General features: G+C 43.1%; 1 protein-coding gene across 5 annotated transcripts in view; it reads right to left on the reverse strand.

The window, feature by feature from the left end:
• Rfwd3 (ring finger and WD repeat domain 3) overlaps positions 1-27516 on the reverse strand; it is a 37420-nt gene that overhangs the window by 3230 nt on the left and 6674 nt on the right. For 2 of the 5 annotated variants that reach the window (XM_012949875.2, XM_045130206.1), the window contains 9 exons: positions 23916-24100; positions 23073-23146; positions 19208-19402; positions 18873-18964; positions 15105-15219; positions 14281-14509; positions 10948-11098; positions 5120-5296; positions 3575-3789 (listed from right to left, as the gene is read on the reverse strand). In XM_012949875.2, the coding sequence (XP_012805329.2) occupies positions 3575-3789; positions 5120-5296; positions 10948-11098; positions 14281-14509; positions 15105-15219; positions 18873-18964; positions 19208-19402; positions 23073-23146; positions 23916-24100 (1433 nt within the window). The remainder of the gene's footprint in view (positions 1-3574; positions 3790-5119; positions 5297-10947; positions 11099-14280; positions 14510-15104; positions 15220-18872; positions 18965-19207; positions 19403-23072; positions 23147-23915; positions 24101-27516) is intronic. The other 3 variants (XM_045130231.1, XM_045130218.1, XM_045130222.1) reach the window with 3 other exon arrangements.

Here is a 27516-nt window from a genome sequence, read left to right on the forward strand (position 1 = left end):
TCTCCAGGGAGACAAGCAAAACCTACAGAAGAAAACAGAACTCCCCCACATCAAGCTTCTTTTTTTTTCTTTTTGGTTTTCTGAGGTAGGGTCTCACTCTAGCTCAGGCTGACCTAGAAATTCACTATGTAGTCTTAGGGTGGCCTAGAACTCATGGTGATCCTCCTACCTCTGCCTCCCAATGGCTGGGATTAAAGGCATGCACGGCCATGCCCAGCGTCGGTAAATCTTCTAAATAAGTCATAGCATAAGAGCCAGATGCAACTGAGACAGTTTCCTACCTAAAACAAAAATGCCCAATGGAGGGAACTATCCACAAGTGGACACTTCTTTGACCTCTGTCTTGAATGTCATACATCTCATTAATATGGCTGCTTCTGGGCACCCATTTTTTAGGCCTAACTTTAACTCAGAAATTTAATTGTACAAAGACACCCTTGGCCAAGTTACATTTTCTTTCTTATTTAACAAAGCATGATGGCACAAGCCTATAATTCCAGCAATTGAAGGCTGACCAAAAAGAGTTTGAGGCCAGCCTTGGCTACAAAAAGTACCAATCTATCAAGGTTGTAAGGCCTCGTCTCAGAAAAGCAAAAATAGGGCTGGAGAGATGGCTTAGTGGTTAAGGTACAAGCCTATGAAGCCAAAGTACCCAGGTTCGATTCCCCAGGTCCCACGTAAGCCAGATGCACATGGTAGCACGTGCATATGGAGTTCATTTGCAGTGCCTAGTCTCTCCCTCACTCTATCTCTAATAATAAATAAATAAATAAATAAAAATAAAATCTTTAAAAAAAGGAAAGCAAAAAGAAACAAAGTTCCCTTCCCAGAGTGGTTGCTACCTATATATTCCACTTGTTCTTCATCCCTCTGACTCAAAACCCAACACACCTCCAAAGTGCTGACCGCAAATAAGACCCAAGATCAACACCAGTCATGGAAATAAGTACCCTGAGTCACACATTTTCAGCTTAATGGATAATGTTCATAGACCTTAATTAAGACATAATCCTTGCCGGGCATGGTTGCACACGCCTTTAGTCCCAGCACTCAGGAGGCAGAGGTAGGAGGATCACCATGACTTCAAGGACACCCTGAGTCCACATAGTAAATTCTAGGTCAGCCTGGGCTAGAGTGAAATCCTACCTTGAAAAACAAAACACAATCCAAAAGGCTCGCTCTCTCCCCCCTCCATCCACTGGATGAACATATTTATCCAAGATGGCTCCCTCTTTGTTTCCACAAGCCAGGCACTGGCAAGGCATGATGGGGCCATCTTCTCTTATGTTACCTCCCTCTGTGTCTCACTATTTCCTGGCGTGGTTGGGGATAGAATGGCTGTTTCAGTAGAAAAAAACTACACTCAAGGGCTAGAGAGAGAGGCTTCTGTGAAACCTAAGGACCCAGGTTTGATTCCCCATTACCCATGAAAGCCAGATGCACAGGGTGGCACATGCATCTGGAATTTATTTGCAGTGGCTAGAGTGCCCGCTCTCTCCCCATCTCTTTCTTTCTTTTTTCTTTTTTTTTTTTGGTTTTTCTCACTCTAGCCCAGACTGACCTGGAATTCACTACGGAGCCTCAGGGTGGCCTCGAACTCACAGTCATCCTCTTACCTCTGCCTCCCGAGAGCTGGGATTAAAGGTGTGTGCCACCACGCCCGGCTCCCCCATCTCTTTCAAATAAATAGTGAAGGCCACACTGTAAACAACCATAACTAGCCAAAATTCAGGGGCAAGACTATGCTTTATAGTAATTTTCTTGAAAGATTTACGACCAAGTTAAAAGACTGAACAGAATTATTCATCAATATGGGTCACCTGAAATTTAGATCTCTGCCTTTTAGGTTAGGGAATTTAAGAAAAAGGCCAGGCATGTATGTACACGCCTTTATCCCAGCACTCTGGAGGCAGAGGCACACGACTGCCATGAGTTTGAGGCCACCCTGAACCTACACAGTGAATTCCATGTCAGCCTGAGCTAGAGTGAGACCCTAACTCAAAAAACAAAACAAAACAAACAAACCCTTCCCCTCAAAGAAACTTGGGGCTGGAGAGATGGAGATGGCTCAACATTTAAGGCATGTGCTTGCTTGCTTGATGACCTGTACCTACCTAAAGCTAGATGCACAAAGTGGCACATGCATCTGGAGCTCATTTGCAGCACCAAGAAGCTCTGGAGCACCCATTTTCTTTCTATTTCTCTCCTTGCAAATAAATAAATAAATAAAAATCAAACAAACACCAAAAACCCTGGGGCAGGGGAAATGGCTCAGTATTTGACATTACCCTGTGCCCACGTTAAACCAGATCCACAAAGTGGTACATGCATCTGGAGTTCAGTTGTGACTGCAAGAGGACCTAGTGCACCCACACTCTCTTTTATTCATATACATATATAGGGCTGGGCATTGTGGTTCACCCTTAGAATCCCAGCACTCAGGAGGCTGAGGTAGGAGGATTAACCTGAGTTCAAAGTCAGCTTGGGCTACAAAGTGAAATGTGTAAGTGGTTAAGGCTTCTGCCTACAAAGCCTAAGAAGCTGGGTTCTGTTCCCCAGTACGCAAGTAAACCCAGATGCACAAAGTGGCACATGCATCTGGAATTCATTTGCAGTGGCTAGAGGCCCTGCACACCCATTCATTTCCTCCCTCCCTCCCTTCCTTCTTTCCTCCTTTCTTCTTTCTCTTTGCAAATAAAAGCAAACAAACACAAAAACACCTTGGTTTAAGCCAGGCAGGGCAGAAGAGGATCACAGTGAGTTCAAGGCCAGCCTGAGACTAACACAGTGAATTCCAGGTCAGCCTGGACTACAGGGAGACCCTACTTGGGGAAAAAAAAAAAAAACACAACAACCATGGTTGTGTCTTTGTGTCTTGTATTACTGTGGTGGCTTCAATTAGATGTCACTCAAACTCTGTTCTGAATATGAGATTCCCAGCTGATGCAAGTCTGGGAATTGGATCTTTACTGAAAGAGGCATGTTCTTGGGGGCAGGCTTATGGGTGTTATAGCCAGCTTCCCCTTGCCAATGTTTGGCAAATTCTACTGCTATCGCTGTTCACCTGATGTTGGCCAGGAGGCGATATCCAGCCTCTCTGCTCATGCCAGGTTTTCCCCTGCCATCATGAAGCATTCTCTTGAGTTTGTAAGCCAAAATAAAGCCTCTCCACTTAAAGCTGCTTTCATCAGGTGCTTCAACTAAAACATGTTACCTTTGTAGGCCCCAAACCTGGGGCCTAAGTCATAAATAAATGACTACCTATTGTCTAGGCCTTTCTCTTAGGTCAAGTGAGAGACAGATGAGAGACAGGAAACTGACCTAACAGTAGCTCAATGGCCTCAAGAACAGGCTTTCTCACTCTATGACTAGATTTTAGATAAAGGAGACCAGTTCTCATAAACAAACAACAGATAGGCACTATGGAGCAAGCCAATATCCTCAATGTGGTACCAAGAGTTGCACCACAGCCTATAAATTTGTGAATGTTTACAAAAGCTAACCAAACGAGGAGGGTGTCCTCTTTCATTCTGCTTTCAAGCAAACAAAGGTCACCAAGGACTTCAGCACTTACCAGGCCTGTAGGACACAAGACAGTGTGCAGTGCTGCTCTCTGTCTGAAAGTCTACAAAGCCCCCTGGCTCCAAGTGCAGCACATGAGGTGAATGAGTAAAGTCTGTCTTCAGCTCCCAGAAGGAAGCATCCTCCAAGGTTCCAGCCAGTACTCCACCACAAGGAAACGCAGCTGAAGCAGCTCTGGGCACATACGACAGAGACACCAGAGGGCACCTGAAGAAAAAAAAGAAAACCGTATTGTAAATTCCAAATGTACACTTGGGATTGCTCCAGACCTCACTACAAGGAGCCATGGATCACATTCCTGTATCCACATAAGAGGTTAAACATTTAAGGGTTAATATCCCTAGACATCCTATAAAAACAATTATAAGAAATATCAAAAGGACATATAAATTATACTCTAAATCTAATTTTTACCACCAGATGCTCTAAAAGAAAACCCCCTCATAAAAATACAGCTTTAAAGGGCTGGAGAGACGGCTTAGCGGTTAAGCGCTTGCCTGTGAAGCCTGAGGAACCCGGTTCAAGGCTCAGTTCCCCAGGACCTACATAAGCCAGATGCACAAGGGGGCGCATGTGTATGGAGTTCATTTGCAGTGGCTGGAGGCCTTGGTGTGCCCATTCTTTCTCTCTCTCTCTGCATCTTTCTCTGTCTGCCACTCATAAATAAAAATAAACAAAAATAAAAAATAAAAAAAAATAGCTTTAAGCCAGGTGTGGTGGTGCATGCCTTTAAGTCCAGCACTCAGGAGGCAGAGGTAGGAGGATCACCATGAGTTTGAGGCTACCCTGAGACTACACAGTTAATTCCAGGTTAGCCTGAACCACAGTGAGACCCTACCTCAAAACAAACAAAAATACAGCTTTAGAGTGGGGCATGGTGGTACACACCTTTATTCTCAGCACTTGGGAGGCAGAGGCAGGAGTACTGCTGAGAGTTCAAGGCCACCCTGAGACTACATAGTGAATTTTAGGTCAACCTGGGCTAGAGACCCTACCTTGAAAAACCAAAAAAATAAAAATAAATAAGTAGACAGACAGCTTTAGGGCTAGAAAGAGATTTGCAGTTACAAAGCCTAAGAACTCATGTTCCAATTCCCAGGTCCCATGTAGTCAGCACAGTTACTCAAGTGCAGTGTTGCAATGCATACAAGGGGGCATGTGTGCGTGGACTTTTCTGGTAGCAGCTAAAGGCCTATTCTCTCTCTCTCTCTCTCTCTTCTAAAGTAGGGGTTTGCTCTAGCCCAAGCTGACCTGGAATCTCTGCCTCCCAGGTACTGGGATAAAAGGTGTATGCCACCATACCCAGCTTTCCTCTCTCTCAAAATAAATCTTTGGCATGTTGGAGAATTATCAAAAACTTGTTACATTTGATGCCTGAGATTTCTACCATGTGACATAGCATGAACACGAATTCTACTGACTCTAAAATAAGAAAGCAATAAAACATAGAAAACCGGTTTTTGTGGTACCAGTTTGTCATTTGTGGTCACCCTCTCAGGAGAGGACTAATAAGGAAATAATCTAAGTGGCTCCCTACCTGGCCTTCTGAGGTACTAACTCCTGCATATAAGCACTTGTGTTTCGCAGGTCATATATTAGAATCGAACCATTGGCCAGTCCAGCATAGATGTGACTGCTTTCATCAAGACACCAGCAACAGCTCCACACAGGACGTCCAGTATTGTAAGTCTGGACCACAGTATTTGTTTCCAGGCTGTGGAATTATAAGAGAGTTTTACTACTATGTATTAAGAAAATCAACTACAGTTTATGGCTAGAATCTTATACTAATCTGATTTCATGGCTTAGGGGGAGATCTGGAAAACATTATACTACTAGGGCCTGGGAAGATAGCTCAGTCAATAAAGCACTCATCTCTAAGCACAAGGACCTGAGTTCCATCCCCAGTCCCCACATAAAATGCCAAGCATGGTAGTGCACGCCTATAATTCCAGTGCTGGGGTAGTACAGATAGGACTATCTCTGAGATCTGATGCACAACCAGGTCAATAACAAACTTTGTCTCTAAAGAAGATGGAATGATACCCAAGGTAGTCCTCTGAGCTCCACATGCACATACATGTCTACACACATGTGCCCACACAATCATAAGCACATCAAACAACCTGCATGCTAGAAAAATATTACTTCTTGAGGAACTAGTTGGAAAGAAGGCTTTCAGTGGAACGGGAAGGGAGAAAATAAAGTAATAGGAGATTATTATCTAAATGTATTATGTACATGTATGAAATTGTCAATAGATTTTTTTTTAAAATTATACTTCTAAAAAAAAGAAAATTAAGTACAGGACAGAAAAAAAGATAATTTAAATCAACAATACACTTATTATTGAAAATAGCTATAAACCCAAGACTTGTGGATTTCAGATTTCCTTTAGGAACAGTACTCAAATTCATTCCCTACTCTACTCAAATTACCTTCTCCATACTTAACTACCACAGACAATCAACAATCCCTGGAGAAAAATAGAAAAACATGTCATTATAATCCAACCACTCTGTAACAACCTTCCCTCCTTTTTGTGGCACTGGGATTGAACCCAGGGCCTAATGTATGCTAAGGAAGCACTCTACTATTGACCAACACAAGCTTCACACATGCATACATATTTTTAAAAAAATATTTTATTATTATTAATTTGAGAGAGAGAAAGAGGCAGAGGTGGGGAGAGAGAGAATGGGAGCGCCAGGGCCTCCAGCCACCGTACACAAACTGCAGATGCATGCACCCCCTTGTGCACCTGGCTTACGTGGATCCTGAAGAATCTAACTGGGGTCTTTAGGCTTGGCAGACAATGCCTTAAAACCACTAAGCTATCTCTTCAGCCCTACATACATATTTTTGTTGATTTTTCTTTTCAAGGTAAGGTCTCACTTTAGCCCAGGCTGACCTAAAATTCACTCTGTAGTCCCAGGTTGGCTTTGAATTCATGGGGATCCTCCTACCTCTAACTCCTGAATGGTGGGATTAAAGACATGCTTCACCACACCCAACCCACCCTCATTTTTCAAAAATATTTTGTTTTTATTGATTTGAGAGGGGGAACAGAGGGAGGGAGAACTGGCACACCAGGGTCTCGAGCCACTGCAGATGAACTACAGATGATTTACCACCTTTTGCATCTGGCTTATGTGGGTTCTGGGGAATTGAACCTGGGTCCTTTGGCTTTGCAGGCACACTAAGCCATCTCTCCAACCCCCTCATTTATTTATTTTATTTTTTGTTTTTCTGAGGTAAGGTTTCACTCTAGCTCAGGCTAACCTGGAATTCACTATGTAGTCTCAGGGTGGCCTTGAACTCAGAGTGATCCTCTTAATTTCTGCCTCCCAAGTGCTGGGATTAAAGGCATGTGCCGCCATGCATGGCTAAAAATATTTTATTCATGCACTTGCAAGGAGATAGAGATTATGGGTGCATCAGGGACTCATGCCACTGCATAAGAACTCCAGATGTATGCGCCACTTTGTGCATCAGGTTCTATGTGGGTACAGGGTACATTTAATTGCTGATCTATTCTCTCTCCATCCCCACCCTCATATTTTTAAACACTTTTTTTTTCCAGGAAGTCTCAATATAGCCCAGAGGCTATACTCAAACTCACAGGTTCCTCCTACCTTAACCTCCTGTGAGTGCTAAGATCAAAATACCACCACACACAGCTTAAATAAATTTTTGGCTCTTTTGCCACAGGATCTTATATAGCCAAGGATGATCTCAAACTTGTTACGTAGCCAAAGCTGGCCTTTAACTCCTAATCCTACTACCTCTGCCTCCAGAATATTGGGATTACAGAAGGGTAACACCTCACCCAGCTTAAATATTTTTCTGTTTTGGAAAATACTTTTTTGTTATTTGTTTACAAGTAGGCAGGGAGGCAATGAGAGAGAAAGGTAATGAACGGGCATGCCAGGGCTTCCTGGTTCTGTAGGACAAATTCAAATGTATGTGCCACTTTGTGCATCTGGCTTTATGTGTGAATACTGGAGGAATCAAACCCAGGCCCTCAGGCTTTGTAAGCAACCTAACTCAATATACAAATGCCACTTTGTGCATATAGTTTTACATGGGTACTGGGGAACTGAACACGGGCCAGCAGGCTTTGTGAATAAGCACCTTTAGTTGCTGAGCTATCTCCCCAGCACAAAACTACGTTTTGGCCAATTTTTTTTGTTTTGTTTGGTTTTGGTTTTTAAAGGTAGGGTCTTACTCTAGCTCAGGCTGACTTGAAATTAATGATGAGTTTCAGGGTGACTTTGAACTCATGGCAATCATCTTACCTCTGTCTCACAAGTGCTGGGATTCCACTGAACATCTCAGCCATAAATACTCTTAAACAGTTAAGAGATGGATGTGGCAGCTCTTACCTATAATTCTAGTACTAGGAAGGGCTGAGGTACAAGGATAACTGTGAGTTTGAGGCCATCCTGGTATACAGAATGAGTTCTATAGGTGAGCCTTGTCTATATTAAGAATATGCCTCGAGAGATCAAGAAATTCCCAGGCATGGTAGCTAAAATGCCATTATACACTGAGGGTATGAAAGAAGTTAACTGCACCACAAAAGGACGGGTGATGTCAAGTAAGCACCAGTGTTGGGCAGAGTTATTTACACGACCAGAAGGAAGTAGTCTTAAGGCTGCCATGGAAATACTATGCCAGGAAGAACCATAGATTCCCACATATTGTCATTCCCACAGCTCTAGAATATTATTTTCATCCATACAGTTTAAGATGTGTCTTTAATGCACAAGGGAGGGGTGCATGCATCTGGAGTTCGTTTGCAAGGGCTGGAGGCCTTGGTGTACCCATTCGCTCTGCCTCTTTCTCTCTCTCAAATAAATAAATATGCTTAAAATAGAATAAAATATATACTTTTAGCCAGGCGTAGTGGCACATGTTTTTAATCCCAGCACTCGGGAGGCAGAGCTAGGAGGATGGCTGTAAGTTTGAGGCCAGACTGAGACTACATAGTGAATTCAAGGTCAGCCTGGGCTAGAGCAAGACCCTGCCTTGAAAAACCAAAAATAAATACTAAATAAATAAAAACATGTAACATGAAAGAATCAGGATGCAACTGGGTGTAATGGTGCATGGCAGGCTGAGGTAGGAGGACCTCTATAAATTTGAGGCCAGCCTGGTGCAGAGTTCCAGCTCAGTCAGGGAGACCCTACCTGGAAAAAACAGGGGTGAGGTGGGGTGACTCAGCTAGGCCTGGTGATGCAAGTCTGTAATCCCAGCTACTCATGTGGCTGAGAAGATGGCTCATCAGTTAAAAGCACTTTCTGGGGTTGAAGAGATGGCTTAGCGGTTAAGCACTTATCTGTGAAGCCTAAGGACCCTGGTTCAAGGCTCGATTCCCCAGGACCCACGTTAGCCAGATGCACAAGGGGGCGCACACGTCTGGAGTTTGCAGTGGCTTGAAGCCCTGGCGTGCCCATTCTCTCTTGTGCGCTCTCTGCCTCTTTCTCTCTCTTTATAGTTCTCAAATAAATAAACAAACAAAAAAAATTTAAAAAAAAAAATAAATAAATAAAAGCACTTGCTGGGCTGGAGGGATGGCTTAGTGGTTAAAGCGTTTGCCTGCAAAGTCAAACACGCATGCATCTTGAGTTCATGTGCACTGGCTGGAGGCCCTGGCGCACCCGTTTTCTCTCTTTCTCTATTAAATAAATAATAATAAAATACTAAAAATAAAAAAAAAAAAAAAAGCACTTGCTTGCTGCAAAGCCTGTCAGCCTCTGTTCAGTGCCCTGGTAGCCACATAAAGCCAGAGGCTAAAAAAATAGTGTATGCATATGGAGAGGCAATGGCAAGCCTACATACTCTCTCAAACAAACAAGGCTTCCCTGGGCTACAGAGCCAGTTCAAGACCAGCATAACGTAGCAACACCTTCAAAATAAATAAAAACGGAGGACTTCCAGGTAAAATGTCAGCATAGTAGCCATGACAAGGCAGCCTAGGGAGGGAGAAAAGCAGAAAAACAACAAAATACACTCTTCTAACAAAAAGTGAAGGTATATAAGTTATTATCAACCACAGCAGAGAAGCAGGAGAGACTCAGATCTTCTAGAAAGGAGGAATCCAGCCAAAATTCCAACAAGAAGCCAGGAGCTCCAGTCCACATGCCCACCTGGCTGGCACAGAGCAGCAAAGACAAAACCAGGTAGAGGGATTTTCCACTCACATAAGCCTCCTCGCAAAATCAAGAAACCCGAAGAGGAAGACAGCAAGAACCAGCTGAGCAGCTGCTAAAGGAGAACACAAACAGAGCAGCTGAGCAGCTCCAGAACAACTCCAGGCACCCTACACAAACCTCCCACCCCCGAACCACCAGGTAACTCATTCACCCCCGGCTGCAGGCAAGCAGAACACCAAATCCACAGTGCAACAGAGAGGAATCAAGGTGGGTATTCAGCATTAGTGAGACTGAAAGCCATCCTAAAAGGTAACAGGACCTACTTACACAAAGGTAGGTACATAAACCTAGACTGTGCTAATCTCTCTTTCAGGGCAGGTTATGTGTTACATATTCATGGTTGGCTTTACCATTCTCAAATAAGTATTTTGGTGTCAACTATTATTGCCTTAGCCTGGACTAGAGCGAAACCCTACCTCGAAAAAACAAAACAAAATGTGTGTGTGTGTGTGGGGGGGTGTATGTGTATTTCTTTGGTTTTGTTTTCTGAGGTTGGATCTCGCTCTAGCCCAAGATGACTTTACTATGGAGACTCAGGGGGCCATGAGCTCAAGGCAATCCTCCTACCTCTGCCTCCCCAGTGTTAGCATTAAAGGCATGCATCAGCTAAAAAATAAATACATATATACACATGTATTTTAGTTTTTCAAGGTAGGGTTTCACTCTAGCCCAGGCTGACCTGGAATTCACTATATAGTCTCAGTGAAGCCTTGGACTCATGGTAATCCTCCTACCTCTGCCGCTAAGTGCTGGGATTAAAGGCATGCACCAACACATCTGGCTTCAAAATGAATATATGGGCTGGAGAGATGGCTTAGTGGTTAAGTGCTTGCCTGTGAAGCCTAAGGACCCTGGTTTGAGGCTCAATTCCCCAGGATCCACATTAGCCAGATATACAAGGGGGTGCTTGCATCTGGAGTTCGTTTGCAATGGCTGGAGGCCCTGGCACACCCATTGTCTCTCTATATCTGCCTTTTTCTCTGTCTGTCACTCTCATATAAACAAAAATAAACAAAAAACTTAAAAAAATGAATATATTTAACCTCAGAAGACAATGCCTCAAACCAACAAAAGAGAACTAAGGGTGTCCTAATGCTGGTACTAATTTGCTGCAGTATCCAAGGCCCAATCTTCTTGACTCACTTACCTGGTCAGTTTAATAGTGTTGTCTAGAGAAGCAGAGAGCAGCAAGCCTTTGGAATGACAGCTGAAAGCCAATCCACGAATCTGCTTGCCATGCATAGGAATGTACTGACTACTTTTCATGTTGGCAGTACTTAACATCTTAACACCATAGCCTACCAAGGAAGAATGAAGTCAGATAAAATAGTTAAAACTGAAACTCAATTTTAGGCAAAAACAAAACACCTTTTTAAAATACATCTTTGCTCACCTTTCCTGCTATCTAAGTCCTGGGAAACAGCATAAGGAAAATGAAAATCTTCCACATTTATGCTTTATTTTAAAAGTCAGAGGGTTAGGGCGGTCACTCAATGGTTAAAGGTGCTTGCTTCTATTTTATCAGGTTTTTTTTTTTTTTCCAAGGTAGAGTCTCACTCAAGCCCAGGCCGACCTGGAACTCACTATGCAGTCTCAGGGTGGCCTCAAACTCATGGAGATCCTCCTACCTCTGCCTCCCAAGTGCTGAGACTAAAGACGTGTGCCACCCTGCCCAGTAAAGGTTCTTGCTTTTAAGACTGCCAGCCTGGGTTTCCCCAGTAGCAATGTAGAAGTGCATGCATAAAGTAGCGCGTGAATCTGGAATTCCTTGGCAGTGGCAAAATGCTCCATCCTCTCTCTGTTTGCAAATAAATAAAAATATTAGTTTTCATTTATTTATTTTTTTAAATTTAAGTGTGCGTGTGTGAGAGAGAGGGAATAAGGTAGACAAAAAGAGAATGGGTGTCCTATGGTCTTTGGCCACTGCCAATGAACTCCTGACGTGTGCGCCCCCCTCCCCCCCCGTGTGCTTGCATCACTGCATCTTGCCTACGTGGGACCTGGAGAGTCAACTCATGGCAATCCTCCTACCTCTGCCTCCTGAGTGCTGGGATTAGAGGTATGCGCCACCACGCCCAGCTTTTTTTTTTTTTAATTTTTTTTTTTTTTTAATTTACTTGAGAGTGATAGAAAGAGGCCGAGAGAGAGAGAGAGAGAGAGAGAGAGAGAGAGAGAGAGAGAGAGGGGGGGGGGGGAGGGAGGGAGGGAGAGAGAAGGGGAGGGAGAGAGGGGGAGGGAGGGGGGGAGGGAGGGAGCACAGAGGGCCTTCAGCCACTGACTGCAAACAACCTCCAGATGCATGTGCCATTTTGTGCATCTGGCTTACGTGGGTTGTGGGGAATTGAACCTGGGTCCTTCACTTTCACAGGCAAACACTGTAACCACTAAGCCATCTCTCCAGCCCAGGTTTTTATTTTTTTAAGGTAGAGTCTCAATCTAGCCCAGGCTGACTCACTCACTTTGTTGCCCCAAACAGGCCTAAAACTTGCAGCAATCCTCCAACTCATTCTTTTCCAGTGCTGGGATTAAATGTACCATCAGGACTGGCTCAACAATATCGACCAAGTCAAAAGAATAAAATGTTTATAAATAGAAAGAAATATTACCCAACAATAAAATTAACTACTAAACCAGACATGGTGGCACAAACCTTTAATCCCAGCACTTGGGAGGCAGAGGTAGGAAAATGGCTGTAAATTCCAGGTCAGCCTGGTCTACAGTGAAACTCTATCTCAAAAAAAAAAAAAAAAAAAAAAAAAAAAAAAAAAAAAAAAAGAGAGAGAGAGAGAGAGAGACACAGTGGTTAATTCATAATTATTAATAATAAAATAATTAATTATTTAATTAATCTCCCATTCTCTTATTTCTCCCACTCCTTCCAGGGTTATTCTATATATCTTAGGCTGTCCCAGAATCCCACCTCAGCCTCCTGAGTGCTAGAATTACAGGTGTATGCCACCTTACCTGGCTCTAATTTTGTCTTCTATTTTATGTGTCTAAAATTTAAATTTTATTTACTTGAGAGAATGCAAAACAGAAAGGGGCCTATGGTGGGAGAGTTCAAGAGCCCTAAGGGAGTAACACCTGTTCTTGCTGGCTAATTGTATATATTATGCCCACTAATATGCCCTGTGAGCACTTTTCTTACTGTTTATACTACTCTTGCTTTTTTGTTTTCTTTTTAACTTTTTTCTTCAATTTAATTAATTAATTTATTTGACAGAGAAAGAGGGGGATGGGGGGGGGAGAGGGAGGGAGGGAGAGAATGGGCATGCCAGGGCCTCCAGCCACTGCAAATGAACTCCAGATGCATATGCCCCCTTGTGCATCTGGCTAACGTGGGTCATGGCGAATTGAACCTGGGTCCTTCAGCTTTGCAGGCAAATGCCTTAACCACTAAGCCATCTCTCCAGCCCCATTTTTTGGTTTTTAAAGGTAGGATCTCACTCTAGCTCAGGCTGACCTGGAATTCACTATGTACTGTCAGGGTGGCCTCAAACTCATGGTGATCCTCCTACCTCTGCCTCCCAAGTGCTGAGATTAAAGGCATGTACCACCACATCCAGCTTCATTTAAAAAAAAAAAAAGTGCTTTTTTTTTTTTTAAATTTACTTATTTCAGAGGAGAATGAATGGGTTTTCTAGGGTCTCCAGCCACTGCAAATGAACTCCAGACACATGCACCCCTTTGCATCTGGCTTTACGTGGGTACTGGGGAATCAAACCTAGATCCTTAGGATTCATAGGCAAGTTCCTCACTCTTTAACTGCTAAGCCATCTCTCCAGCCATACTCTCACTTTTGGTTAGAAGTTTCACTTTTCAGATGGTGGTGACCACTGAGGTGACTTAGAATAGTGCTGAAAGAAGTCAGTGGAATGTTCAGTACTGAGACACCTCTGACATACCTTCCAAAGCTCAGGGTCCATTGCTGAAGAGGTGGCAGAAAGACTGTAAGAGGGTTGGAGATGATTTAGCTGTTGAGGCACATGCCTGCCAAGCCTAAGGACCCAGATTCAATTGCTCAGGATTCGCGTCAGCCAGATGTACAAGGTGGTGCATGTGTCTGGAGCTCATTTGCAGAGGCCAAGGCCCTGGAGTGCCCATTCTCTATCTGCCTCTCTCTCAAAATAAATTAAAAAAAATTTTTTTTAGAAAAGAAAGAATGTAAGAGCCAAAGGAAGAATAGGGCTGCTTACAATGTAATCTTTAGACACAAAATGACCTATATATATATATATATATATATATATATATATATATATATATATCTATATATATCAATGACCTCACATTACATGCACAGGACCTTCATGATAGATATACTTAACAAATAAATAAATAAAAGAGTCTAATTGAGAAGGGGAAAGGATCTGGAGGGTGGATTTGTAAAGGGGGTATTGGGATAGAAAATTATCGTGGTTTAGTGTCTATAGTTATGGAAGCTGTCAATCAAAAGTTAAAATACATCTGAATCGTTTACCTGGAACAAAGGAAGCTTGAGGAGAAGGCTGTGATACTACCAGGCAGCTTAAGCCATCACAGTGAGCCATGGTTCGGCAGTTTCCTGTCTGAGACACTGTGAAGCTCTTTCCCAAGAGGTACTTGTGCTGACTCTTGCTGGAAGGAAGGATGTCATTGAAATATGACTGGGAGCCCACAGATGGCTGTGCCCATTGATCCCTATGCTGCATAACAAGTTTTTCCAAGTCCTAAAATGAAAAAGAATGTAAGTAAAAACCCTTTTCATTTGATACTATTTCAAAGAAAAAGTTCCTGACCAGACAAAAGACCTTTTTTGTCCATCATCTGAAAATGTTACCATGTGTTTACAGAGTAAACAACTGAAATAAAGAGAGCACAGAATCAAATACTAGGGCCGGAAGTTCTTTATGATTCATTGTTTAAAGCTCTCATTTTATTGGTAGATTCAAGGAAGTAAAATTCAAGCAAACAGCATTCTCAACTGGCTGTTTCCTAAGATTCTCATTACAATATAAGTCATCATAAAAAAATATGTATAGTTTGAATAAATGACCTAAGCATTTGAGATATAGCTGTGATTTTTAAATTCCTCTTTAATGCATTCCTAAAGTTCTGTAAGTAAGAATGAGTCAACTCAGCCGGGTGTGTTGGCGCACGCCTTTAATCCCAGCACCTGGGAAGCAGAGGTAGGAGGACCGCCATGAATTCGAGGCCACCCTTAGACTACATAGTGAATTCCATCCAGGTCAGCCTGGACTAGAGTGAGACTCTACCTCGACCACCACTCCCCCCCCCCCCCCGAAAAAAAATGAGTCAACTCACCCGCACATGGCTATGAAGTTTAGAACATTCATCAGACAGGACCTGAAGTCGAAGCCGACACTGTGCAGACTCTAATTCAGCCTGCTTCCTGAGCTTCTGCTCTTTCAGCAAGGCACTGAAATGGAAAATCAGGGGCAGGGGGCATTAGGAAAGCTACAGAGACTTCCTAGCCAGTGGCATAAGGTTATACTGTGACACACATACTTTGCTGTAACTATGCCATGAAAACAGAAAAAGTTATAGAGATCTCTCTAGTCCCAAATAATACAGAGTAGCATGCAGGGCTGAATTCGTACCCCTCCTGGGCTTTGGAGTTAAAATCAGAAATCTGACTCCTACTAGATATGCACATTAACATAACATACGCCAAGGAGATGTTTCAGTATATAAAGTGCAGGCCACACATGCATTGAGCTCAGATCCCAAGCACTCACACAGCCCTGTGACACAAGTTCTCCCACTCACACACATGAACACATACATAACAAAAACTAAACAAAATTAAGGCTGGAGAGATTGCTTAGTGGTTGAGGTGCTTGCCTACAAAGCCTAAGGACCCAGTTTCAACTCACGAGTACCCACATAAGCCAGATGCACAAGGTGGTACATGCATTTGGAGTTCGTCAGCAGTGGCTAAAGCCCCAGGCATATACATTCTTTTTCTATCTTTCTTTTGTCTTTCTCTCTTTCCCTCTCTCAAAATAAATAAATAAATATTTAACTATAAATAAAAAAATTAACACACACAAACCAAAAAAAAAAAAAAAAAAATTGGCAAGATGGCACACACCTTTAGTCCTAGCACTGGGGAAGCTGAGCTAAGAGAATCTCCATGAGTTCAAAATCAGCCTGGACTACAGTAAATTCAAAGTCAGTGTGGGCTAGAATGAGAATGTGCCTCAAAAAGACTACCCAGAAAAAACTTCACAAAACAAAGAACTTAATGCTTAAGCTAAGACAATTATAAAAGATTAAGACTATTACCAATATTATCTGTTGGGAGTAAAAAAAAGTAACCTTGTTCACGAAATACACAAATTAAAACAAAGCACATGCCTTTAATCCCAGCACTTGGGAGGCAGAGATAGGAGAATGACCATGAATCTGAGGCCACCCTGAGACTACATTGTCAATTTCAGGTCAGCCTGAGCTAGAGTGAGTCCATACCTGGAAAAACAAAGAAAGAACAGGCTGGGCATAGTGGCACAGAGCACTTGGGAGGCAGAGGTAAGAAGATCACCATGAGTTGGAGGCCAGCCTGAGACTACATAGTGAATTCCAGGTCAGCCTGGACTAGAGTGAGAGCCTACCTTGAAAAACAAGAAGGAAAAAAAAAAAAAAAAATAAAAATCACAGACCAGCTGAAGTTTAAAAGGAAGCACAAGCCAGGCTAGGAAAGGTGGAGGGACGACTATTCAAAATCTAAGAGGATATAAATAAGTCATATGGAAACCTACTTTATTGGACATGGAACACTCAGTGCCAGGGATGGGATACCTTCCAGTGAGTCGTTGGCCAGAGAGGTCCCTGATGCCCCCAAAACATTATAGGCCATTGCCGAGGCCCTTGGTTTCCCACCAGGAATAGATGGTAAGACCATATTGCTGAAGACTCCACATACTTGGGCTGCAAGGTCATTGAGAAATCCTCTAGAGCTGAGCTGAAAACCTCCATGTAGACCAGCTGACAGAAAGCTGGAAAAAGCCACACTACATACAGTTCAATGGGAGAGAGAGAAATCACCAGCGGAGATATTCAACAGTGGATACTGTAAGCCTTGTATTTGGCCAGCCAGGCCAAGTGAGCCAATGGGTGCAACAGTGGCACATCTGCTTTGGAGGAAATCAACCACTCTCTAATTTGAATGGAGGCCCACTCCATGGGAGGGAATACATCCCTGATACTGAAAAACTACAACAGGGGTAGTCATGAGCCCTAGGGGTGTAAAATTTGTTGCGGTCTGGCTAAATGTATATACTGTGCTCACCATACTGCCCGGTAAACACTTCTCTTAATGTTCATACCCAATATATTAATGCTACTTTCTCTTTTGGTTAGAGAAGCTTCTCTGTTCACATGGTGGTGACCTTGAGATGACTCCGAAGGCACCACAGTGCTGAGAAGAAGTGATAGAGGAGTGCCCAGCACTGAAACATCTCTATCACACCTTCTAAGGCTCAGGGCCCATTGCAGAAGAGGTGGCAGAAAGAATGTAAGAGCCAAAGGGTAGGACTCCTTACAATTTGCTCCTCCAGACACAAAATAGCCTGGATATCTATGACCTCACAGTGCCTGACACTACCTACACAAGACCAAGATCATGACATCAAAATAAAAGACAGACTGAGAGGGGGAGGGTATATGATGGAGAGTGGAGTTTCAAAGGGGAAAGTGGGGGTAGAGAGAGAATTACCATGGGATATTGCTTACAATTATGGAAGTTGTCAAAAATAAATTTAAAAAAATACTCCCCACCCCCCCCCAAGAGAAATCACAAAGAACTCACTGCTGAAGCTAAGACAAATTATACAAGATTAAGACTGTTACTAGTATTAACTGTTGGAGTAAAAAAAAAAAAAAAAAAAAGTAACCTTGTTCACAAAATACACAAATTAAAACAAAGAACAGGCTGGGCATAGTGGCACAGGCCTTTAGTTAGAGCACTTGGGAGGCAGATGTAAGATCACCATGAATTCGAGGCCAGCCTGAGACTACATAGTGAATTCCAGGTCAGTGTGGACTAAAGCAAGACCCTACTTTGGAAAACAAAAGAAAAAAAAAAATCACAGAAGAGCTAAAGTTTAAAACGAAGTATAAGCCAGGCTGGGCAGCACTCCCACCAGCCCCACTGAGTGTGGCGGTGCATGCCTTAAATTCCAGCACCTGGGAGGTAGGACTGAATTTGAGGCCAGCCTGGGCTATTGTGAGGTAACTTGTAACAAAAGACCAATTAGAATTTAAGGCAAAGAGCTTAACAGACATATACAAGAACAATGTATAGTCATAAATTTGTATACACCTAAATGTAATCTCAAAAAGTGAAATATAAAAACAGGAACAGAATTCTACTTCAATGAAACGGGAAAGAACAAAAAGAAGGTACGAAAACTGAAAAGAGATAAGGCTGCCTTTCTTTATTTTTATGAAAAACTCCAGCAGGGCAAGAAAGATGACCCAGCAGGCTAAAATTTGCAAAGTTTGAAGGCCCTAGCTCAAGTCCCTATGAGGGAGTCTGGATGCAATACCCCCAGAGCCTCAGATTGTTTCCTTATTCCCACCTGGGAGAGTCTTTGGAAGGTGGAACCCTGCTGGAGAAGGAAGTATGTCACCAAGGGCACATCTTGGGGTGGAGTCCAGCTACCTGTGTTTCCTCCTATAACATGCTTCTGGTCTGATATTTGTCCCAGCAACACCCCAGATGCTCAGTGTATTTTTTTTTCAAGGTAGGGTCTCACTCTAGCCCAGGCTGACCTGAAATTCACTATGTCCCAAGGTGGCCTCAAACTCACAGCAATCCTACCTCTCCCTCAGACTACAGGGATTAAAAGCATGTGTCACCACGTCCGGTTTAGATCCTCATTTTTAATTGATTTATAGACAAATGATTAGTTACTTATTTTAAGTAACATAAGACAAATTAATGATCTTCAGAGATCCTAAGTCACAGCTGAATAAAACCTCAGAGCTATACTATAAAAGTGCATTCACATTTTCTTTTATCAGATGTGCCTAAAAAGAACTCTTTTGGTTAAGTAAACTGTCACCTACCTTTTTATGCGTTCCTGTTCACTAGTGTCCAAAGCTCTCAGGGTTCGGGCATAAAGGACAACGATATCACTGTGCCTGGCTTTCTTGTTGCACTAGAGTTCAATGAGATATAATTAGCATGGCTCTACGTTTGATACAGTATGTTCAGTTCTAAATCTTTTTTTTTTTTCCCCCCGAGGTAGGGTCTTACTCAAGCCCAGGCTGACCTGGAGATCACTATAGTCACAGGTTGGCTTTCAACTCACAGCAATCCTCCTACCTCTACCTCCTCAGTGCTGGGAGTAAAGGTGTACAACAGCATGTCTGGCAAGTTCTTACTCTTACATGGTCATTACCTGGGGACATTTTCGTGTTTGTCCTTTGAGCCACTTAGAAATGCATTTATATCCAAAGAGGTGCCCACAGCGCAATGCTGAGAGCCGGTGGTCCCCAGCATTGGTCCACTGTTCCAAACATATTGTGCAAGTGTCCCCATCTTCTTCTTCATCCACAGAAGCAGAAGGTAGAACACTGGACTTCTCAGGAGACTGCTGGGTGGAAATTAGAATAAATTTAAAATAAAAAAAGGACAATCAGTTTCAAAGAGAGTATGCACCTACTAAACAAATAAAAGCAAACCAAAATGAAACAAATCTAAGTGCAAAGGCTGCAGTAAACCTGCAATGCATATCAATCAACCATCATTTGAAAATGATCTTTATTGGGACTGGGGAGAAGCTAGTGGTAAAGCACTTGAATACAAAGCCTAATGACCAAGGTTTGATTTTCCAGTACACACATAAATAGATACACAAAGAGGTGCATGCATCTGGAGTTCATTTACAGTGGTTGGAAGCCCTGGCATGCCCATTGTTTCTCTTCTCTACTTGCAAATAAATAAATAAAACTTTAAAAATATACGAGACCCAAGGAGATTAACCAATCACCCCTCACATCTCAGTCAAGGTCCAGGCAAAACCACAGAGGAATTGGGGAGATGAACAAGACTGCTGCTTCCACGGTGAGCCTGACAATCAGCACCAGGGTAAAGGAGACAGACGCTTAGGACACTCAACACCTACCAAAGCAGAGACCCAGAGGCTCCTAAGAGCTCATCACTGAAATAGACTTAAAATACACCCACCAAGGCTCAGGTTGGGATTTCATGCCCAGAGGAAGTACCTCCCAATAACTGACCACTGCTCCCACAATGCATAACTCACAACCCTATGGACGCGTGCGCCCCCTTGTGCATCTGGCTAACGTGGGACCTGGGGAACCGAGCCTCGAACCGGGGTCCTTAGGCTTCACAGGCAAGTACTTAACCGCCAAGCCATCTCTCCAGCCCGCTAATAAAAATTAAAAAAAAAAAAAAAGCAAAAAAAGCATTGGTAGAATTGTGATGGCTTTTGTGACACTCAATTTTTTTACATATCCCCCCAGTCAGTCTGTTTATCTCATAGGGGAAAAAAAACAAAAAAAAAAACACACAAAAAAAAACCTGCTTTGCTTCTATTGAAGGACTTCCAGGACTGCATGTCTGCCCCTGAGCTTGGTTTTAAGTATATGTACCCTTTGCTTGTATTTTGTATTAAAGAATAAGGAAAAGAAACCCTTATTGTTGAGCATGTTGGCATTGTTACCTTTATTTTCTCTTTAGGGGACATAAGAAGCAAGTTATTCTTTTTCTGTATCTTTTTTCCTCTTGTAAACTTTTTGCTTTATTTAAAAATGGCTTTATAAAAGGGCTTTTATGGGCTGGAGAGATGGCTGAGCGATTAAGTGCTTGCCTGTGAAGCCTAAGGACCCCAGTTCGAGGCTCGATTCCCCAGGACCCACGTTAGCCAGATGCACAAGGGAGCGCAAGTGTCTGGAGTTCGTTTGCAGTGGCTGGAGGTCCTGGTGCGCCCATTCTCTCTCTCTCTCCCTCCCTCTCTCCCTCTTTGTCTCTCTGTCCATTGCTCTCAAACAAATAAATAAAAATAAACAAAATTAAAAAAAAAAAGCCAAACAAGGTAGGGGATATTATGGAAAGTGAACTTGCAAAGGAGAAAGTGGGGAATGGGAGGGAATTATCATGGTTTATTGCCTATAATAATGGAAGTTGTCAATTAAAAAAGTTTAAACTGGGCTGGTGAAATGGCTCAGTGATTAAGGTGCTTGCCTATAAAGCCAAAGGATCCTGGTTCAATTCCCTAGGACCCACATATGCCAGATGCACAAAGGGGTGCATATGTTTGGAGTTTGTTTGCAGTGGCTAAAGGCCCTGGTGCACCCATTCTCTCTATCTGCTTCTCTCTCTCTCCCAAATAAATGAATAAATAAAAATTTAAAACAAGTTTAAACTATATGTATATTATCTGTAAGGAGGGAGGGAAATGGGCATGTATGAGTGCCTCTTGCCACTGTAAACAAATTCCAGACACATGCACCACATTATATACCTGGCTTTATATGGGCACTGGGCAATCAAACATGGGCCTGTCAAGCTTTGTAAGCAATCACTGGGCCATCTCCCCAGCCCCTCATTCATCCTTTTTTAATAAAATGGTATCTGGAAAAATGTCAAATAGCTAGGAAAACTCTACTTTTAGGGGCCACATGTAGCTGTGTACATTCTAAACATGCCATCTGAAGTAGCTGCCTCCCAACAATGCTATTTTCTTTTTTTGATTTTGAGGTAGGGTCTTGATCTTGCCCAGGCTGACCTGGAAGTCTCTCTGTAGTTCCAGGGTGGCTTTGAAATCACAGTGACCCTCCTAACTTTGCCTCCAGAGTGCTATGTCTAAAGGTGTATGCCACCACACCCAACTAATTGTTGATTTTAATCTTTATTAGTGTATTTGTACAGGTGTGCCAGGACCTCTTGCCTTTGTGCAAGCCAAGACACTTGCAACACTTTTTGTGTCTGTGTTACGTGGACAGTTTGGGATCTGAACCCTGGTCCACAGGCTTTGCCACCAAATGCAGTTCACAGCTGAGCCATCTTCGCAGCCCCTGAAGCAATACTATTTTTTTTTCTTTGAAAAAGGGTCTAAATATGTAATCCACATTGGTCTCAAATTGACAATTCTCCTGCTTTGCTTTTTGAGTGTTGATATGGCAAGCATGTGCCATCACTATTGGCCTCTTTGTTCTAAGCTGATGAGATTTTTTTTTCTGAGGTGGTGAGGGGGTTGAGGCAGGGTCTCACTGTAGTCCAGGTTTACCTGGAACTCTCTATCCTAGAACGAACTCATGGTGATCCTTCTACCTCAGCCTCACAGGCATGTTTCTTTTTTCTTTTTCTTTTTCTTTTTTTTTTTTGAAGACAAGGGTCATGCTATATATTCCAGAATGGCCCTGACTCCTAATCTTATATCACACCAGAGTTCTGAGATTATAGGCCTGTGCATCATGAGCAGTAAGTAGATGCAGGTTCAATTAGGTTAATTATTAACTCAATCATGAAATATTCAGCTCACATGATTTAGGTTGTTAAAAAAAGAAATGTACTGGCCGTGCATGGTGGTGCATGTGTTTAATCCCAGCACTTGGGAGGCAGAGGTAGGAGGACTGCTGAGAGTTCGAGGCCACCCTGAGACTACATAGTGAATTCCAGGTCAGCCTGGGCTAGAGAGAGACCTTAACTGGAAAAACCAAAAGAAGGGGAGGAAGGAGGGAATTACCATGGGATTTTTTTATAATCATGGAAAATGCTAATAAAAATTAAAAAAAAAAGAAAAAAAAAAAGAAAAAGAAATGTACTGCCTGGAGTGAGAATTAAAGGTGAAAGCCTTTAACTCTAACACTTAGGAGGCTGTGAGTTTGAGACCAGCCTGGGGGAACAAAGTAAGCACCAGGTCGACTTTGCTAGAGTGAGGCCCTACCTTGAAAAAGACCCCCACCCCCGCAAAAAAAAAAAAACCAAAAAACCAAAAACAAAAAAAACGCTAAGCAGCTGGGAGATTGGCTCAGCAGGTAAAGCCCTTGCTAATCCAGTGTGAGAAGTGGAGTTCAGATCCTACAAATCATGTAAAGCTGGACGTGGTTCCATAAATCTGTAATCCCCATCCTCCTACAGAGATGGAATCCCACAGGACAGCTAGCTTGGTGTGAACAAGAGATCCTGTCCAAAAACTAACTCTCAAGGTTATCCTCTAACCTCCACACACAAGCCATGGCATATATGCATCTACACACACGATGGAAAAACAATAAATAAATAAAAAATGTTATTACCTGTTTAGAAGTGGTCTCACCTCCACTGACGCATGTAACTTCTTGCTCTGTTGAGGTATCTCCTTGTGGCTCTGCTAAATTGTATACAGAAATGACAGGACAGGCATTAGGCATAAGAAGCTAGCAGGGAAGAAAAAAAAAACAAACCACTAGCAGGAGGGGCTGGAGAGACCAGCTCACCAGTTAATGCACTTGCCTGCTAAGCCTAACAAGCCCAGGTCTGATTGCCCAGTCAGTGCCCACATAAAGCAGATGCACAAAGTGGTACATGCATCTGGACTTTGTTTACAATGGCTGTAGGCCCTGGCAGTCTATTCTCATTCTCTCTCTCTGTGTCTCACTCTGCATGCCAACAAAATTGTTTTTTTGTTTTTTTTTTTTTTAAAAGAAGCTAGGGGCTCGAGGGATTGCTTAGCAGTTAAGGTGTTTGCCTACAAAACCAAAGGACCCAGATTTAATTCCCAGGACCCATGTAAGCCAGATGCACAAGGGCACACATATCTGGAGTTCGTTTGCAGTGGCTGGAACCCTAGTGTACCCATTCTCTCTCTCTCTCCCCTCTTTCTGTCAAGTAAATAAATAAATAAAATATTAGAAAATAAAGAGCCAGGCGTGGTGGCGCACGCCTTTAATCCCTGCACTGAGGAGACAGAGGTAGTGAATTGCTGTGAATTTGAGGCCACCCTGAGACTCCATAGTGAATTCCAGGTCAGCCTGAGCTAGAGTGAGACCCTACCTTGAAAATCCAAAATAAATAAATAAAAGAAAAGAAAAAAGAAAAAAAAAAAACTTAAATCTTCCAAATGTTAACCTTGAGAATTCAAACCTGGATCAAATACTGACCTGAAATGACAGCCTCTGTTTCTTCTGCCTCCACAACAACGTCTTCATTTTCTGTAGTGCTGTCACTGTCATCCGAGTCAGAAGTACTCAATAAAGGATTCCTAGTTTCTGAATCATAAGCAGGAGCTGGCAAGTAAGGTTGGCTCCTACTCACCTGAAAGTAGGCATACAAAGGTGTTCTCAACCTGTAAGCATGCAGAAAGACAAAAGAATTAGGGTAAAATGGACCTTCATCACAATAACCTGCTCTCTCTGCAGGTAAATCCTAGTCCTTTCAATCCATTTTCCAAGACATCAAATGCTTGCTTTGAAAGTTCAATGAGGGGCTGGAGAGATGGCTTAGCGATTAAAGCGTTTGCCTGCAAAGCCGAAGGACCCAGGTTCCTTCCACTCCCTAGTACCCAGATGCACAAGGTGGTGCATGTACATGTCTGGAGTTCGTTTGCAGTGGCTGAAGGCCCTGGTGTGCCCATTCTCTCTCTGTGTGTGTCTCTATTTCTATCAAATAAATAAAAGAAATAAATGAAGCTTTAATCCCAGCACTTGAGAGGCAGAAGGGGATGACTGTGAGTCTGAGGCCAGCCTGAGAGAACATAGTGAATACCAGGTCAGCCTGGGCTAGAGCAAGACCCTACCTTGAAAAAAAAACAAAAAGTGTGTGTAGGGTGCTCGAGTAGTACTTAAAGTGCTTGCTTGAAAAGCCAAAGACCCTAGGTTCAATTCCCCAGGATTCACGTAAGCCAGATGCAGAAGGAGGCACACATACATCTGGAGTGGCTAGAGGCCCTGATAGGCCCATTTTTTCTTTGTCTCTCTCTTAAAGAAAGAAATAGGGCTGGGCGTGGTAGCACACACTTTTAATCCCAGCACTCAGGAGGCAGAGGTAGGAGGATCCCCATGAGTTTGAGGCCACCCTGAGAACAAAGTGAATTCCAGGTCAACCTGAGCTAGGGTGAAACCCTACCTTGGAAAAAGAAAAAAGAAAAACGAAAAAGAAAAAAAGAAAAGCCCAGAGTGGTGGCACACACCTTTAATCCCAACAATTGGGAGGTAAAGGTAAGAGGAATGCTGAGTTCCAGGCTAGCCTGGAACTACATAATAATTTTCAGGTCTGCCTAGGCTAGAATGAAATGCTACCTTGAAAAACCAAACCAAACCAAAACAAGGCACTCTTAAACTGGGCATGACAACATACCCCTAAAATTCCAGCAATTGAGAGGCAGAGACAGAAGGACCAGGACTCCAAGTCCATTCTTAGCTATAGAGCAAGTTTTAATTTTTGCCTAAATTTTTTTTTTTTTTTAAGGTAGGGTCTTCCTCTAGCTCAAGCTGACCTGGGATTCACTATGTAGTAGTCTCAGGACAGCCTCAAACTCTCTGCAATCCTCCGACCTCTGCCACCCAAGGGCTGGGATTAAAGATGTGCACTACCACGCCTGGCCTGCCCGGAAATTTTTTGAGCTCCAGTAGGCCAAAAAAAAAAAATAAAAAAAAAATAAAAAAAAAAAAGAGCCAGACATGGTACTGTACATCTTTATTCCCAGCACCTGGGAGGGAGAGGATCTTTGGAAGCCAGCCTGAGACTAGAGTGAGTTCCAGTTCAGTGTGGGCTAGACAGAGACCCTACACTTAAACAAAAAGAGAAATGTGTGTGTGCCTCAGGTCCTCCTGGCACTGCACATGCACATGCACCACTTTCCATCTGGCTCTACATAGGTAATGGGAAATTGAGCCCAGGCTGGCAGGCTTTGCAAGCAAGTACCTCTAACCACTCAGCAATCTACCCAGCCTAAAATATTTTTATTTGCTTTTATGCAGAGATGGGGAGAGAAAGAGAAAATGTGAATATGTGCATGCCAGGGTCTCTTACCACTGCCAATGAACTCTAGACTGGTGAACTTTGTGCATCTGGCTTTAATTTACTAAGAAATTGAACCCCAGGCTGGCAGATTTTGCAAGGAAGTGCCTCTAACAGGTAAGCAATCTTCTCACCTCCAAGTAAAAGAAATTTTAAAATAAAGCAAGAAGCCAGGTATGCTAGGCACAGTAACACACATCTTTAATCCCAGCACTTGGGAGGCAAAGGCAGGAGAAATGCTGTGAGCTGAAGGTCAGTCTGAGACTACATAGTGAATTCCAGATCAGCTTAGGCTAGAGAAAGACCCTACCTTGGAAAAAGACAAATCAAAACAGGGGGCTGAGGAAATGGCCTAGAAGGTGCTTGCCTGCAAAGCCAAAGGATCCCAGTTTGATTCTCCAGGACCCACGTAAGCCAGATGCACAAGAGGGTGCATGCATCTGGAGTTTGTTTGCAGTGGCTGGAGGCCCTGGCGCAAGCATTCTCTCCTTTCTCTCTGCTTCTTTCTATCAAATAAATAAATAAACTAAAATTAAAATAAAAAAATTAAAATATTTTATTTTCATTTATTTATTAGCAACAAAGGGGGAGAGAGAGACACACAGAGAATGGGCATGCCAGAGGATAAGAAAATTTAAAAAATTAAAACTTAAAAGCAGCACATAGCTTTAGTCCCAGCACTGAGAAGGCTGATGTAGGAGGATTACCATGAGTTCAATGACAGCCCTGGAGCTACAGGGCGTTTAGTTCCAGGTCAGCCTGAGTTAAGAATGAGACCCTGGCCGGGCGTGGTGGCGCACATCTTTAATCCCAGCACTCGGGAGGCAGAGGTAGGAGGATCACCGTGAGTTCAAGGCCACCCTGAGATGACAGAGTGAATTCCAGGTCAGCCTGGGCTACAGTGAGACCCTACCTTGAAAACCAAAAAAAACCAAAAAAACCAAAAAAACAAAAACAACAAAAAAAAACACAAAGAATGAGACCCTGCCTCTGGAAGAAAAACAGTGGGGCATGATGGCACAACCCTTTAATCCCAACACTCAGGCGGCAGAGGTAGGAGGATTGCATGAGTTCAAGGCCACCCTGAGACTACATAGTGAATCCCAGGTCAGCCTGGGCTAGAGTGAAACCCTACCTGGAAAAACAAAACAAAACAAAAAAGAAAACACACACACACAATAAAATGAACTCAAACCAAACCAAAACTGGGCTGGGGAGATTGCTCAGTGGTTACAGACGCTTGTCTGCAAAGCCTGCCAGCAGATGACGCATGCATGTGGAGGCCTGGTGCGCCCCCTCAATTTCTCTCACTACCAATCTTTCTTTTAGTTCTTTAAATATTTTTATTTATCTATTTGACAGACAGAGAGAGAGAGAGAGAGAGAGAGAGAGAGAGAGAGAGAGAGAGAGGGAGGGAGAGAGAGAGAGAGAGGGAGAGGGAGAGGGAGAGGGAGAGAAAGAAGACAGGGAGAGAGAATGAGCATACCAGGGCCTCTAGCCACTGCAAGCAAACTCCAGATGCATGTGCCACCTTGTGCATCTGGCTTATGTGGGTACTAGGGTAATAGAATCTGGGTCCTTAGGCTTCATTAAGCGCCTGGCTCTGGCATGACCATTCTTTTATCTGCCTCTCTCTCTCTCTCAGATAAATAAATTAAAATTATAAAAACTATTTTGGCTGGGCATGGTGGCACCCTCCTTTAATCCCATTACTCGGGAGGCAAAGGTAGGAGGGTCACTGTG

The sequence above is a fragment of the Jaculus jaculus genome, chromosome 1 (genome assembly GCF_020740685.1).
Source record: "Jaculus jaculus isolate mJacJac1 chromosome 1, mJacJac1.mat.Y.cur, whole genome shotgun sequence".
NCBI lineage: Eukaryota > Metazoa > Chordata > Mammalia > Rodentia > Dipodidae > Jaculus > Jaculus jaculus.